The 16429-nt window shown below is 35.9% G+C and overlaps 1 protein-coding gene across 5 annotated transcripts in view; it reads left to right on the forward strand.

Annotated features, from left to right (window-relative positions):
* LOC103933262 (probable LRR receptor-like serine/threonine-protein kinase At1g56140) overlaps positions 1-16429 on the forward strand; it is a 99284-nt gene that overhangs the window by 17697 nt on the left and 65158 nt on the right. For 3 of the 5 annotated variants that reach the window (XM_048582766.1, XM_048582768.1, XM_048582767.1), the window contains exon 2: positions 16114-16287. The exons of the other annotated variants lie outside the window; for them this stretch is intronic. In XM_048582766.1, the coding sequence (XP_048438723.1) occupies positions 16114-16287 (174 nt within the window). The remainder of the gene's footprint in view (positions 1-16113; positions 16288-16429) is intronic. 5 annotated transcript variants of the gene reach the window in all.

A 16429-nucleotide genomic window follows, 5' to 3' on the forward strand; every position in this document is an offset into this window, starting at 1 on the left:
AGCTTCCTACAAGCTTGAAATTTCCTAAAACGTGAGAAATCACGTGTGCATGAATAGTACCCAAATCGGACATCGTTGAATCGACGTGAAAACGATGGAGTTCTCACCTGAAAATGGTATGGCTGGACTCCTACAATCCTCACGAGCTCGAATATGGTCTTGGTTTCCTCGATCTGTGGAAGTTTAGTTGGTTTTGGGTGTGTGTCCGTATGTTCGAAGGAAATGGAAGGCAAATGGGGCTCGGGACAGTGCAGGAAACAGGGGGAAAAGGGCTGTGGTGTGTGGGAAGGTGTATGTGGTTCCAAACAAGCCAACATAACACAAAAACAACCAATAAACGTAACGAAATCGAACTAGGGGCAAAGTAGTCTTTTCACACGTACGTTTTTGATATTTTTGGGACGGGCTGTCACAACCTACCCACCTTATTAGAATTTCGTCCCGAAATTCAAAACAACCAAATAATAACCCCTAGTGACCAAGGAACAACCGAGGATACAAATCCCTCATCCGATCTTCTGTTTCCCACGTAGCTTCCTCCACGGAATGATTCCTCCACAAAACTTTCACCAAGTTCACCGTCTTATTCCTCAGAACCTTTTCCTTCCAATCTAGTATCGTCACTGGTTCCTCGTCATAAGTCAAATCTGGATTAATCTCCAAGGGCTGTGGAGGTATCACATGAGACGGATCAGCAACATAATGTCGAAGTATGGACACGTGAAAAACGTTATGCACTCTAGCCAACTCTGGAGGCAATTCCAACCTGTAAGCTACCTCACCAACTCGCTCTGTGACCATGTATGGTCCGATGTACCTGGGACTCAACTTGCCTTTCTTCCTAAACTTCACAACACCTCTCTACGGTGAAAGCTTCAGAAATACCCAATCTCCGACTTCATACGTTCTGTCCGTAGCATGCCGATCTGCTAAGCTCTTCTGCCTGTCCTGGGCTGCTTTCAGGTTAGACTTAATTACCTGAACATTTTGAGTAGTCTCCTCAACAATCTCTGGACCCACTAAGACTCTTTCTCCAACCTCTGACCAACACAACGGTGTGCGACAAGCTCTACCATATAATGCCTCAAATGGCGCCATGCCAATACTCGAATGAAAGCTGTTATTGTAGGCAAATTCCATCAAATCCAACCGCTGGTGCCTAGCATCACCAAACTGCAACACCGAAGTTCGCAACATATCTTCCAAAGTCTGAATAGTTCTCTCTGATTGTCCGTCTGTCTGAGGATGATACGCCGTGCTATAAAGTAGCCTCGTACCCAAAGCTTCCTGAAAAGCCACCCAAAACTTAGATGTAAATCGTGGATCACGATCCGAGACAATACTCACAGGGACACCATGGTACTTCACAATCTTCGAGATGAACAACTCTGCTAATCGGCCCAAAGAATACTTCTCCCTCACTAGAATGAAATGTGCCGACTTAGTGAGCCGATCAACGATCACCTATATGCCATCAAAACCATTATGTGTACGCAGGAGCTTGTACACAAAATCCATGGTAATATTTTCCCATTTCCACTCTGGAACGGGAAGCGGCTGCAACAACCCAAACGGCTTCTTCCTTTCTGCAACAACCCAAACAACACAAAATCCATGGCATCTTTTGATACATGGATTGGGCACGCCTTTTTCGGGGTCCTGGGAGCTCAAAATGACATCAACGTCCTTACCCAATCCCCAGTGTTCAACGATGTCCTGCAAGGAAAGGCACCAAAAGTTACGTATGAGGTCAACGGACGTATGTACGACGGGCCATACTACCTAGCTGACGGCATTTACCCGCGATGGTCAACATTTGTCAAAACAGTGCCACGTCCGCGGAGTGCAAAGGAAAAACACTTTGCAAGCTGTCAAGAGGGGTGCAGAAAGGATGTGAAGCGTTGTTTCAGTATCCTCCAAGCTCGCTGGGCGATCGTCAGGGGTGCTGCCAGATTGTTTGATGTAGAGTCGCTTCGATCCATCATGATGACGTGCATCATTCTTCACAACATGATTGTGGAAGATGAGTACGATTATGAAGCCGTTGATGAATATGAGTCAGACCCGATGAACAATTCAAGAACACGTATATATTGTGCTCATGACGCCACCGATGAGCCCGTGCAACATGAGCCATTACAAAGGGATGGATGTTACAATGAAAGGCTCATTCAATGATATACTGCATTTCAAATGCCAGACATGCACAATGCCCGACAAATTGACTTGATAGAGCACCAGTGGGCATTGAAACAAGCTGAAGATAATTAAGTTCATTTAGTGTGTTTTTTTGAATTTGGTATGTTTATGTTATTTTATTTGGTGTGTTTTATTATTTGGTATGTTTATTTAATTTTTTTTAGTGAGTTTTTAATTATTCTGTATGCTTATGTAATTTTATTTGGTGTGTTTTTGTCATTTCAATAAATATTCTCTTATAAATATTCTCTTAGTATAAATAACTTACCAAATTAATTTGAATAAATATTCAATAAATTGGAAACAACATAAATAATACAAACAATAAATAATAAATTACAACCCAAAGTGATTGGAAAATTATGGGCTCCGATTACAAAAAGTACTATATTCATCATCACTTAACCAATTTGTGGTGCTAGGATGATTTTCTCTTGCGGTGCTAGAACCACCTTGGCTTGCTATCACTTCTCTTGCATGCCTCCTTTGCACCACGTCCGCTTTCTCTGACTTCCAAAAATATTTAGAATTTGGAGACTTCCCTTCTAAAGACATGTTCATAATCTCACGATCTTGTTGAGCCCGTCTTTCTTCTCTAACATGTTCCCTTTCTTGCCTAAGTAGCTCTCTTTCTCTCTCATTAGCATGAAATTCTCTCTCAACAGCTGCTGCTTTTGCTTCCTCTCTAGCCTTATCGGCCTCATGTTTCGCCAATTCCCTCGCCAAAGTCAATTCACCTTGGCGAGTAAGTTCTTCCATGAACTTTGCATAATCATTCTTGGAAGCACTCCTTTTTCTCTTTGAAGCCTTCTTACCTTGAGGCCTAATTGGATAACGGGTCGAACCCGACGCTTGTTCAGGGAGGGGCGTTTCAGGCACTTCTTCTGCATCATCTTCATGAACATGATCGGGTGTAGAGTGTAGAGGGGTGTTGTTCATGTGCACTTCTGGACCGACTGACACAACTCTAAATTTAGGACAATCTTTGACAATATTCCAACATTCCCACCGGTTGAATGATTTATTTTTGCTTTTGGTTTTGGCAGCGTACCAAGCTTATGCTTGAAGTTCCTACACAATAAAAATAAGTAACAAATAAATAATACAAATAATTAATTATAATGAAAATAAGTAACAAATAAATAATACAAACAACATAATTATAATGTAAAAGGGTAACAAATAAATAATACAAACAATAAATAATAAATTATGTAGGTAACAAATAAATAATACAAACAATAAATAATAAATTATGTAGGTAACAAATAAATAATACAAATAATAAATAATAAATAACAAATAAATAATACAAACAATAAATAATAAATTATGATGGTAACAAATAAATAATATAAACAATAAATAATAAATTTTGTACGTAACAAATAAATAATACAAACAATAAATAATAAATTATGTAGGTAACAAATAAATAATACAAACAAATAATTATAATGTAAATTTGGGTATCAAATAAATAATATATTGTTACCTGATCCGAGTAATTTTCCCCACTTCGAATATTACTACTAGCTTGTGCCAAGGCGTCTCTCCACGTACTAAACGATTGGCTAAGTAATTTCCAACGACTGGACATCGATTCTTTGGTTCTTTTCCCACCAATTTTCTTGAGAAAATTGGTATGAATAAGACTCCACATCTCTCGCAACTGCATCTCATTACCCGTAGGCGAATTATGAGTAACTTTAACCCAGCTAGTACACAACGCAACATCTTCAATAAGCGACCAATTCGTACCTGCACCAGTGGTCATTTTGTTGAAAAAAAAATGGATTCAAACTTTGAGACAAAGAAAGGAATGTGATTGAAAGTAGTTGAGAAAATATGAAATTGTTGTGTAAGGTAGATGATAATGAGAAGGTATTTATAGAAAAGTAAAAACAATTTTTTTCAGATTTTTTTTTGAATTTTTTACAATTTTTTTTTAATTTTTATTCAATTAATTAATCTCTGCCGTTGGATATAAAAAACTTTGAATTCCAACACTCCAGATTGTGCCACGTGTCACAACGGTAACTTTTCTTAATTTTAAAACTATTTTTTCTTTTATTTTTTTATTTATAAAGAATATTAATATCCACCGTTGATCTCAGATCTAACGGTGGATATTAAATCTAACTTTTTTATTTTTTTTGACCGTTGAGATCGAACGGTCCAAATTAAGTAACCGTTGAGATCTAACGGACCGTGGGAAGCCACGTGGCTTCCCAACGGTAACTGACAAAGGTTTTTTTTTTTTTTTTCTGATTTTTTGTCAGCGACGCGCCCCCACGCGCGAGTGGGGTGCACGCGCCTAACACAAAAAAAAATTTAATATTGCCTGACGCCAGGCTGACGTCAGCGCTGATGTCACATGGCCTCAGGCTCTCGGGCTGGCAATCCCCCACAGGCCCGGAGCTCGGGCCTCCACCTTCAGTCGGGCTAGCCCACGCTGGAGCTGATCCCCTGGCCCTCGGGCCCTTGTTCGGTCCACCTTCCCCCGAGCAAAAAGCCACGCTGGGCTTGCTCTTAGGGCAACTGAATTAACTTTTTTTTTTTGGGGGTTTTCTTTCAGAATGTGTTGAATCACTTTATTTGTTGTTTAGCTTATCTTGCGTTTAGATTCGGTGTTATGAAATACTCATGACACTACTCACCAAGGTGCAAAACCATCAGCAGGTATCTCTGCAAAATCAGTACATTGTCATTTTATTTCTTTAATTTTTGTTTAACCATCCGTAATTCCCAAACCCAAACAAAGCACCAAATTAATATAATTTTTTTTTTCAAAAAGATCTGGGTTAAAGAAATTTTTCGGAGTTAATTCATAATATTTTATAAAAGGTTTATCCTATTCTATTTTGATTTGAGGTAACTATCAATTTACTTGGAAATATTTATATGCCAGGTTAAATATGCCATTTGACAAAGTATGGTTTGTTCCTAGATTCTGTAATTATTTTCATTTTATTCAGGATTCATTCAAGTTCCAATTTGAACTATTGGAAGATGTTTGTGTAATTCGAAGTACCTAATTGGTTTTTTACCAATATACAGGACTCAAACACTGAAGAATACCTGCTTTCTCCCTCTCTCTCATGATGATTGATGTGGAGAAGCAGCCCCGGAGAAGGTGAGAATCCAGCCTTTCCAAATTGCACAATTAGAAGATGTTGCCAAATACTTAATATTTTATTATTGCCAAGGCAAATTTGAACCACATTATTGCTGATCCATTGTGAGGATTAACCCACTCCTCCACCCACTTAATATGGATAATATCGTTTGTTAAAAAAAATATTGAATTTAATAGAGTTGGGTGTTTCGTATCCATTCAACAAATTTTATACCGAATTTAAAAAACAAATATACAAGTAAAATAGTAGGTCAAATTCAATATTAGTTATCTTAACTTCTGTTTAGTAGATGTACTCTATTGTAGGGTTTAATGAATATTATTTTTAGTTGATAATTAATCGACGATTAATTTATTCCATTATTCATTATTTTATCGCCAAATATTTTGAATATTCATTAGCAAAAGATATAGGGGTAACTATTTAATTAATAGAATTTTAATGGTGGATTGCATTTCTTCAGTTATAAATATGGTGAACCCATTATTCAATACTAGCTCAATAGTCATAATGTTTTTATCCATCTTTATTTTTGAATTTTGATATATAATCTATTTGAGTTTTCTACAGAGAATAATCTTTTGGTACTTGCTGCTTTTGTACTATTGAATTTTAACATTTGCAATTTCCTCTATGTATATAATGTGCTGACTTTGTAGAATAATTGTGGGCTTTTGCCCAGGCTGATCAAAGAGAAATCAGGTCTTAGTCACAATCATATAAAAAACCATGATATACAAGGTATAGAAGAAATATGTGCAACTTTGAATTTAATGAACTGTGGTGTTTTGTCTTCTGAGTTTCTAACCTTTCAATATTGGAAGACCTAAAACATTATTCCAATGTATCATTTCTGGAATTTGGTATTTTCTCTTTACTAGAGGATTGAATTGCTTTGTCATAGAGATATTTCAAAAGGGAATCAGGCTTTCAAAGTAAGATACAGATACAAATGATACGAAACTATATATGACTATCTTCTTATCTAATTAACTTCAATTTGTATTTAATACAAATAATTATTTTGGTAGATATGGAATACTTACGTTACATCCTTAGGAGTATAGTGTTTGCCTTATTTTGAGAGCAACTATTTCGAGGTTTGATTCATAGGGTGAACATTGACAATATCCGCATTAAAGGGACACGGTTAGTACGTTTCAAGTTTTGTTACGTTATTTTCACAGAATTAAGAGAATAATTTTATGTTCATATTGAATATTCATTCATGCTCACATATTTATATGAGTAGAATCTTTGATTGTTTCATCTCATTTGGGATTTTACTTTTTAGTGAATGTACAGTTTTCATCTCATTTGAGATTCTACTTTTTAAAAGTGGTCAATGAATATATCCATTCCTGTTAATATTTAATAGTGCTGCTCTAACAAGTTTGTGATTTACAGTTTCAAGAATAATGCTCTAAATTGCGCTTCATGAACAACTTATACAAAGTTAGCAAATGCTAAGGTAATTGTTTCTATGTGAGTGAATCTAATTTATAAATTCATATTCTCACTGGGTTGTATCTTTGCTAATTGAATTTCTATCATAACTGTTTTCACCATTTTTTTTTAAATTTTTTTATTGGAGTAAACGCAACACCATATGATTTAAAATACAGCTTTTACTAGCTCAGTTCATGGGACAACATCTTCTGCTACCTCACCAACGGTACATGACAAAAACTTTTCATGTTCCAATCGTAATCTTTTTTGCATGTAAACATCTTCTTAACGTTTTCAACGTAAATAATATTAATCTTCTATATTACAATCTTCTATATCTTTGATACAATTTATTTTACAATTTCTAATCCCGCAATAACGCGCAGACACTGTTTTCTAATATATACTGGATGTCGACACACGTTATGGCAAACTCTACACTTATGGTTGCCATGTTAGGTCATCCTCAAACAGACAATGACCGAAGCTCGCCTAATTAGGCTAATTTCCTGCATGTCGTTTTGAATTCTTAAATACGAATTGACCCTATATGCCAAGTGGCCAACTTCCGCATATTATTGTTGAGTATATTCAAAAACCTCCCACTATAAATGTTTTTCTAATTTGTAAATGGGAAACGAAATTGAAAGGGAATAAAATTGACAAGGAATGAATTTAAACTTTCGTGATGATGAGGAATGAAAAGGCTTTATGAAGAATTTGATTACCATGTTTACTTTTTTTGTTTTGAAAAAAAGGACTACATGGTGGCAAAGCTACGAAAATGCATCTTTTTAAAAGTCGAAAAACTCATAGAGGCATTTCAATCTCTCTGACTACCATCTTGTGTTGTTCTAATACATGTTCAATTATGTAAATGCCTTTGCAGTTTGGTCAATTTTATTGAAATTTCAAACAATATTTTTGTCAAGGTGTGCACATCGAAAACACATGGCCACAAATTCCACCAATTATTGGGTGGATTAGAAGGACCAAATTAGAAACCAAGATATTCGATATAAAATAAGAGTGGCAGCAATTAAAGATAAGATGAGAGAAAATCGGTTAAAATGAATAGACATGTGAACAAAAGTCCTACAAATGCTATTGTTAGAAAAAGACGGAGGATCAGGGTAAAAAGGGTAAAGGAAAACCTCATAATACTTGGAAATAGATTTTAAGAAAAGAATGGTGTACCTAGGGATGATGGAAAACTTGACGCAAATCAAAGCACAGTAGCGTTCCGGGAGACATATAGCCCATCCCGTTTAGTGGGACAAAGCTTTGTTGCTGTTGTATTTGGTGGATTGGAAGGAATTATTGAGTTTTTGCAACTATATGAGAAATTTTTAATTGTGACGGAAACACAAGCGGTACACCACGTGTTTTAATGGGACAAAGCTTTGTGCTTTGTTGCTCTTTATTAATTTTTTATAATAAATCTTCTTCAACTCATTTGATTTGACTGCTTAAAATTAAGAAGGATTTGTGACAAGCAAAAATAGATGTGTGAAGAAATCTTGTTAACGAGGAAGTGAGAAGATGAGATAGGATTCGATAGTCACCAGTACTGATTCCCGGCAAAAATCCATGGAAGACCAATATCTCTCGTGTGTGGACGTCGTCTCACGCGAAGCAAGTATGAAAAACAAGACGTTGTTGCCACACGTTTTGGGATACACGATTTTATATCAACTTAATGGACGTGGATGACTTTTTCTTTTGTTGACCCGAGGTTGACTTTGGGTTTAGATATTTCAATATGTATCATTACCCACCACAGAAGTTGCCAATGATCTCGACCGTATTCATATATGTATCTTGTGAAATTTCAACCTTAGCCGTCAACGTCCTTTATTTGTACTCTCTGCCATCTTATTTGTTTGACATAATATTTTATAATATTGATATAGAAATTATATAAAAAAGATGAAGTGTTCGAGAGTTGATGAAAAATTTTATTTTGAAAGATTCTATTTGATATTTCTCTCTCTTTTTTTTTTTTTTCCAAAAAAGGTAGCTCCGCATGATTTTCCACCGTCCAATTACGTGTCAGTAGGGTTACAAGACCATTTTTGTCTCCCTAGGGCCTCGCCTGAAGGTGCTTTTTTTTCAGAGGACACTTTAAGAGTCTTTCACTTGGACTAGATGATTACACACATCATTTTTAAACAAAAACACAACCCTAAACCATTTTTTTCAGTCGTGATCTGAACCACTGCAGTACCATAATGATGGGTATCGTCATGACAGCCCATCTCATGAAGCCTCCTCTTCATCGTCCTTCCAGTCAAAATTTCAGTTTTTAATAACATGGTTTGTTTATTTATTATATGACTATTAGATTATTAAATTTGGCTGAATTTTAGTATAATTAATTTTTAAAGAGTGACTTTGAAAGTAAAAGATTCAAATTATGTACACCAGATGAAAATAAATAAATAAAATAGAGCGGAATTATTTTAATGAGAATATTGCTATCATTACAATTAATGGAAGAGGAAATATAATGACCTAGTGTTATCTACATCCCCAAGTGAATGAGAACATTCAACAACGGCAAGTTGCTGAGGAGGAAAGCGTATGCAGAGACTTGGTCCAAATGTAAAGTTGGGTGTGAGAATGTGAGGACAAAAAGAGACTAAATTATATAAGGATTTATAGGTGGTTGTACTACTTCTTATATTGCCAATTAATTTTACAAAAATGCTACTCTTACCATATATTTGTATTATTATTTATATCATCTCTCTAATAGAGATAGAATTCACATGCGTTGGTGGACACTACAGTTATTAGAGAAATAAAATAAATGATAATATAAATAGGTAGTAAGCGTAACATTACTTTTGATTTTATTGTTGAATATCAACTTTCTTAATTGGGAAAAATGTATGATACAAGTCGCATATTTTGTAGCTGCCTTTCTTTTAAGAACAATACTTGGTTACTCAACGGGAGTACCGAAATTTACTCACTTCTGATGTGCCCCAATAATATTACAAAATGTAAACATGTGTATTTCAAAACTTTATCCCAATATTTGTATCTTACTAACCAGACACTCAATTATCATTTTAAACTCATAACCAAACACCTTTCATCTTCTTTCTCATTCTGTTAGATGCCATAGCTAATCCACATCCACGGACCCCAGCCACCCCATATCCTCCTTCCACCAGATCCCCCCACACCCCCGCATCAGAGGATTTGCTCTCTCTTTCGTTCTTTCTCTTCGAACCAACATCAAAAGGAAGTGGCCGATGATGACATGGTTTCAAGAATAATGCTCTAAATTGCGCTTCATGAACAACTTACACAGAGTTAGCAAATGCTAAGGTAATTGTTTCTATGTAAGTGAATTTAATTTGTAAATTCATATTCTCACTGGGTTGTAGCTTTGCTAATTGAATTTCTATCATAACTGTTTTCACTTTTTTTTTTAATTTTTTTATTGGAGTAAACGCAACACCATATGATTTAAAATACAGCTTTTACTAGCTTTTACTAGCTCAGTTCATGGGACAACATCTTCTGCTACCTCAACCAACGGTACATGACGAAAACTTTTCATGTTCCAATCGTAATCTTTTTTGTATGTAAACATCTTCTTAACGTTTTCAACGTAAATAATATTAATCTTCTATGTTACAATCTTCTATATCTTTGATACAATTTATTTTGCAATTTCTAATCCCGCAATAACGCGCAGGCACTGTTTTCTAATATATACTGGATGTCGACACACGTTATGGCAAACTCTACACTTATGATTGCCATGTTAGGTCATCCTCAAACAGACAATGACCGAAGCTCGCCTAATTAGGCTAATTTCCTGCATGTCGTTTTGAATTCTTAAATACGAATTGACCCTATATGCCTAGTGGCCAACTTCCGCATATTATTGTTGAGTATATTCATAAACCTCCCACTATAAATGTTTTTCTAATTTGTAAATGGGAAACGAAATTGAAAGGGAATAAAATTGACAAGGAATGAATTTAAACTTTCGTGATGATGAGGAATGAAAAGGCTTTATGAAGAATTTGATTACCATGTTTACTTTTTTGTTTTGAAAAAAAGGACTACATGGTGGCAAAGCTACGAAAATGCATCTTTTTAAAAGTCGAAAAACTCATAGAGGCATTTCAATCTCTCTGACTACCATCTTGTGTTGTTCTAATACATGTTCAATTATGTAAATGCCTTTGCAGTTTGGTCAATTTTATTGAAATTTCAAACAATATTTTTGTCAAGGTGTGCACATCGAAAACACATGGCCACAAATTCCACCAATTATTGGGTGGATTAGAAGGACCAAATTAGAAACCAAGATATTCGATATAAAATAGGAGTGGTAGCAATTAAAGATAAAATGAGAGAAAATCGGTTAAAATGAATGGATATGTGAACAAAAGTCCTACAAATGCTATTGTTAGAAAAAGACGGAGGGTCAAGGTAAAAAAAGTAAAGAAAAACCTCATAATACTTGAAAATAGATTTTAAGAAAAGAATGGAGTACCCAGGGTTAATGGAAAACTTGACGCAAATCAAAGCACAGTAGCGTTCCGGGAGACATATAGCCGATCCCGTTTAGTGGGACAAAGCTTTGTTGCTGTTGTATTTGGTGGATTGGAAGGAATTATTGAGTTTTTGCAACTATATGAGAAATTTTTAATTGTGATGGAAACACAAGCGGTACACCACGTGTTTTAATGGAAGTTGCGGGAAATTTTATTTTTTAAGTTATTAACTTTTTAGCACACATATCTCACTATTTGTATAGTGACAAGTGGTATACTATCTCGTGTACTGATCACATTGAAAAATCTCTCGCAACTATATATGAACCAGCAGTTGTGGCGTTACATATTTCAATGCTTGGCCTTGGGCATTAAATTTTGCCATTAATATCCCAACGCCATTGCCAACTATATATGAACTACCGCGATTCGCTACGATAGTCTACTTTTTTAATGAATGAGATAGGCCTTGGGCATTAAAAGCAACTGTATTTTCTGTCAGCACTTATTTTTACCTTTCATACATCTTGATTAATTTTTTATAATTGGAAATAGACTTTAAGAAAAGACATGGAGTACCCGGAGATGACGGCAGACTTGACGCAAATCAAAGCACAGTAACGTTCCGGGAGACATACAGCCGATCCCGCTTAGCAGGACAAAGCATTGTTGCTGTTGTATGTGGTGGATTGGAAGGAATTATTGAGTTTTTGCAACTGAATGAGAAATTTTTAATTGTGACGGGAACATAAGTGGTACACCACGTGTTTTAATGGAAGTTGTGGGAAATTTTATTTCTTAAGTTATTAACTTTTTAGCACCATATCCTACTATTTGTATAGTGACGAGTGGTATACCATCTTGTGTACTGGTCATATTGAAAATTCTCTCGGAACCATATATGAACCAGCAGTTGTGGCGTTACATATTTCAATGCTTGGCCTTGGGCATTAAATTTTGCCATTAATATCCCAACACCATTGCCAACTATATGAACTACCACGCTTCGCTACGATAATCTACTTTCCAACGAATGAGATAGGCCTTCGGCATTAAAAGCGACTGTATTTTCTATCCGCACTTATTTTTACTTTTCACACCTCTTTATTAATTTTTTATAATAAATCTTCTTCAACTCATTTGATTTGACTGCTTCAATTAAAAAGGATTTGTGACAAGCAAAAATAGGTGTGTGAAGAAATCTTGTTAACGAGGAAGTGAGAAGATGAGATAGGATTCGATAGTCACCAGTACTGATTCCCGGCAAAAATCCATGGAAGACCAATATCTCTCACGTGTGGACGTCGTCTCACGCGAAGCAAGTATGAAAAACAAGACGTTGTTGCCACACGTTTTGGGATACACGATTTTATATCAACTTAATGGACGTGCATGACTTTTTCTTTTGTTGACCCGAGGTTGACTTTGGGTTTAGATATTTCAATATGTATCAGTACCCACCATTCATATATGTAGTGAAACTTCAATCTTAACCGTCAACGTTCTTCATTTGTACTCTTTGTCACCTTATTTTTTTGACAAAATGTTTTATAATATTGATAAAGAAATTATATAAAAAAGATGAAGTGTTCAAGAGTTGATGAAAATTTTTATTTTGAAAGATTCTCTTTGATATTTCTTCTTTTTTTTTCTTTTTTTTCTTTTTTTTTTTCAAACAAGGTAGCTCCGCATGATTTTCCACCGTCCAATTACGTGTCGGTAGGGTTACAAGACCATTTTTGTCTCCCTAGGGCCTCGGCTGAAGGTGCTTTTCTTTCAGAGGACACTTTAAGAGTCTTTCACTTGGACTAGATGATTACACACATCATTTTTAAACAAAAACACAACCCTAAACCATTTTTTTCAGTCGTGATCTGAACCACTGCAGTGCCATAACGATGGGTATCGTCATGACAGCCCATCTCATGAAGCCTCCTCTTCATCGTCCTTCCAGTCTAATAACATGGTTTGTTTATTTATTATATGACTATTAGATTATTAAATTTGGCTGAATTTTAGTATAATTAATTTTTAAAGAGTGACTTTGAAAGTAAAAGATTCAAATTATGTACAACAGATGAAAATAAATAAATAAAATAGAGCGGAATTATTTTAATGAGAATATTGCTATCATTACAATTAATGGAAGAGGAAATATAATGACCTAGTGTTATCTACATCCCCAAGTGAATGAGAACATTCAACAACGGCAAGTTGCTGAGGAGGAAAGCGTATGCAGAGACTTGGTCCAAATGTAAAGTTGGGTGTGAGAATGTGAGGACAAAAAGAGACTAAATTATATAAGGTTTTACAAATGGTTGTATTAGTTCTTATATTGCTAATTGATTTTACAAAAATGATACTATTACCATATATTTGTATCATTATTTATACCATCTTTCTAATAGAGATAGGATTCATATGCGTTGGTGGACACTACAGTTAAGAGAGAGAGAAAATAAATGATGATATAAATAGGTAGTAAGCGTAACATTACTCTTGATTTTATTGTTGAATATCAACTTTCTTAATTGGGGAAAATGTATGATACAAGTCGCATATTTTGTAGCTGCCTTTCTTTTAAGAACAATTCTTAGGTACTCAACGGGGAGTACCGAAATTTACTCACTTCTGATGTGCCTCAATAATATTACAACATGTAAACATGTGTATTTCAAAACTTTATCCCAATATTTGTATCTTACTAACCAGACACTCAATTATCATTTTAAACTCATAACCAAACACCTTTCATCTTCTTTCTCATTCTGTTAGATGCCATAGCTAATCCACATCCACGGACCCCAGCCACCCCATATCCTCCTTCCACCAGATGCCCCCACACCCCCGCATCAGAGGATTTGCTCTCTCTTTCGTTCTTTCTCTTCGAACCAACATCAAAAGCAAGTGGCCGATGATGACATGGTTTCCGGCGAAGGGCAGAGAAGTGGTTCTGGGTACGTCTTTTGGGTAAATTACAGTATACAATTCAACTAATATGATCAAAGTCTTGGCCAACTCCAGGTGGGAAATTAAAAAAGTGGCCGCCATTTGATCATACAACTTGGACAAAATATATTACAGAATAAATTACATAAAACGAGCTTAACTATCGGTCTAACCACAATTTCATACCTCATATTTTAAATATTGCAATGTCATATCTCGGTTAAATTTTCTGTTAATTTAACTGTTAAATGATAATGTGGTAGAAATAAAAAATTAATTAATTAATAAAAAATTACTAATTCTTATTTAACAATTAAACTTAATTTTAAAAAAAAAAAAAAAAACTCTCGTCATTTCCCCAGAAATCGTCTCCTCCACCTCCCTCCTCCCTCCTCCGTCCCCCTTCTTCCTCATTCGTCCCCTTCACTCCCTCATCCGTCCCCCTTCTTCCTCGTCCATCCGCCGCCTTCGAGTCCACCGATTCGGACCAGCGAGTTCGTCATATCAGATCGGCACATATTCAATCTATTCGACGGGAAAGATCCGGTGTTTTGACTCCCTCCCTGGTTCTTGTGGGGGTTGCAACGAAATGATCTGGCTACGACGTCGGCGAGCACATACATGTCTTCTTCGGCATCAAAATCGGTCCGGTTTTCTTTGAAACGGCAGTGGATCTATTCGAATGATGGTTGCGAGAAATCGAATGGTGGTTGATGGAGAACCGAACGGACGGAGGCGGAAATGAGAAGGTGTAGAGGTTGACACGCATCGGGGAAGCGAATCTGTAGAAGTGGTGGTAACCCAGAAATTGGGAAAAAAAAAGGGGAAAGAAAAAGAAAAAAGTTTGACTGTAATGAACTTCCATTCTTCAATTAATATTATGGAGGATTTGGAAAATCCGGAGTTCTGCGCGAATTTTCAAATGGCCACTTCTTGAATTTTTAAAAAATTAATTTCTCTAATTTAAAAAAAAAAATTTCTCTAATTTCTTGAATTTTCTGGGTTTGTATTTGTGTTTTTCGTTTTGGGTTTTGTTTTTGTGGGGTTCGTCGTTTTGGCTTCCTGGAACTCTCCCTTTGCAATTTTGTTTGGTGGTTTTTCTTAGAACAATGGTGAAGAAGAAGAAATTGAAGAAATGGCAGTCGGGCGAAAGCCCCAGTCGGTGATGGGATTTGAAGAGAGGGAAAAGGATAAGGGGATGGTTTCTGATGCTCAGTTTTCCGAAATCTTAGTGAACTTATGATGAAGAAATCAAATTAGTTTTATGTAAAGACTGTTGGAGCAAGATGAGGGTCCGGTTTTGGTTTGCCATCAAAACCCACTTATTTGGGGTCTGGTTTTGGTTTGCCATCGAAACCCACCTGCGTTTTGCGATCGGCGGTGTATCAGTTGTTCCCGGAGGAGGACGAAAATTAGCTGTATTTAAGGAGGACGAGGAGGAAGGGGAGCGGAGGAAGGAGTGATGGGAGGAGGAAAGGGGACGATTTCCAGGGAACAAGGAGGAGAGGTTTTTTTTTTTTTTTTTTTTTTTTTAAATTGTCAAATAATAAATTAATAATCTTTTATTAATTAATTAATTTTTTATTCAAGTTGGCAGAAAAGTGGGTCTCGTTTCTACCAGTTTCTACCACATCATCATTTAACAATCAGATTGATAGAAAATTTAACAAAGGTCTGATATTGCAATAAATTCATAAATTGAGAAATGACATTACAATATTTAAAATATAAAATATGAGATTGTGATTTGACATGTAGTTTTTTTGTAATTTATCGTATATTATATATGTATACGTTGTCAATATATGACTAAAATCTAATGGTCTGCTTCTTACATGCAATGCATGATTCAGCCAGTCGGAATACAAGTGTTGGTCGTTTAAGTTCACGCCGTCGAGGAGAGCAAGTTCTGCACATGTACAATATGAAGATAAAGTTGATGATGAGGATACTATTACTCTGCTTCCTCAGCTGCTTCTGGTTTCAGCTGTCCTTTGCTCAAAATGGCACCACTGATCCATCTGAAGGTTCTCTCTCTCTCTCCTCCACCACCACACCCCCCCAACACACACCCACCCACCCACTTCGCCACATTTAAGTGTTTTTGACCAGGAACTGGGTTTTTTTCCCTCAACAAAATGACATTTTAAGTGTTCTTCGACAATATGA

This window comes from the organism of the source record quoted next, unplaced genomic scaffold (genome assembly GCF_019419815.1).
Source record: "Pyrus x bretschneideri cultivar Hongxiangsu unplaced genomic scaffold, Pyrus_bretschneideri_v1 Contig19, whole genome shotgun sequence".
NCBI lineage: Eukaryota > Viridiplantae > Streptophyta > Magnoliopsida > Rosales > Rosaceae > Pyrus > Pyrus x bretschneideri.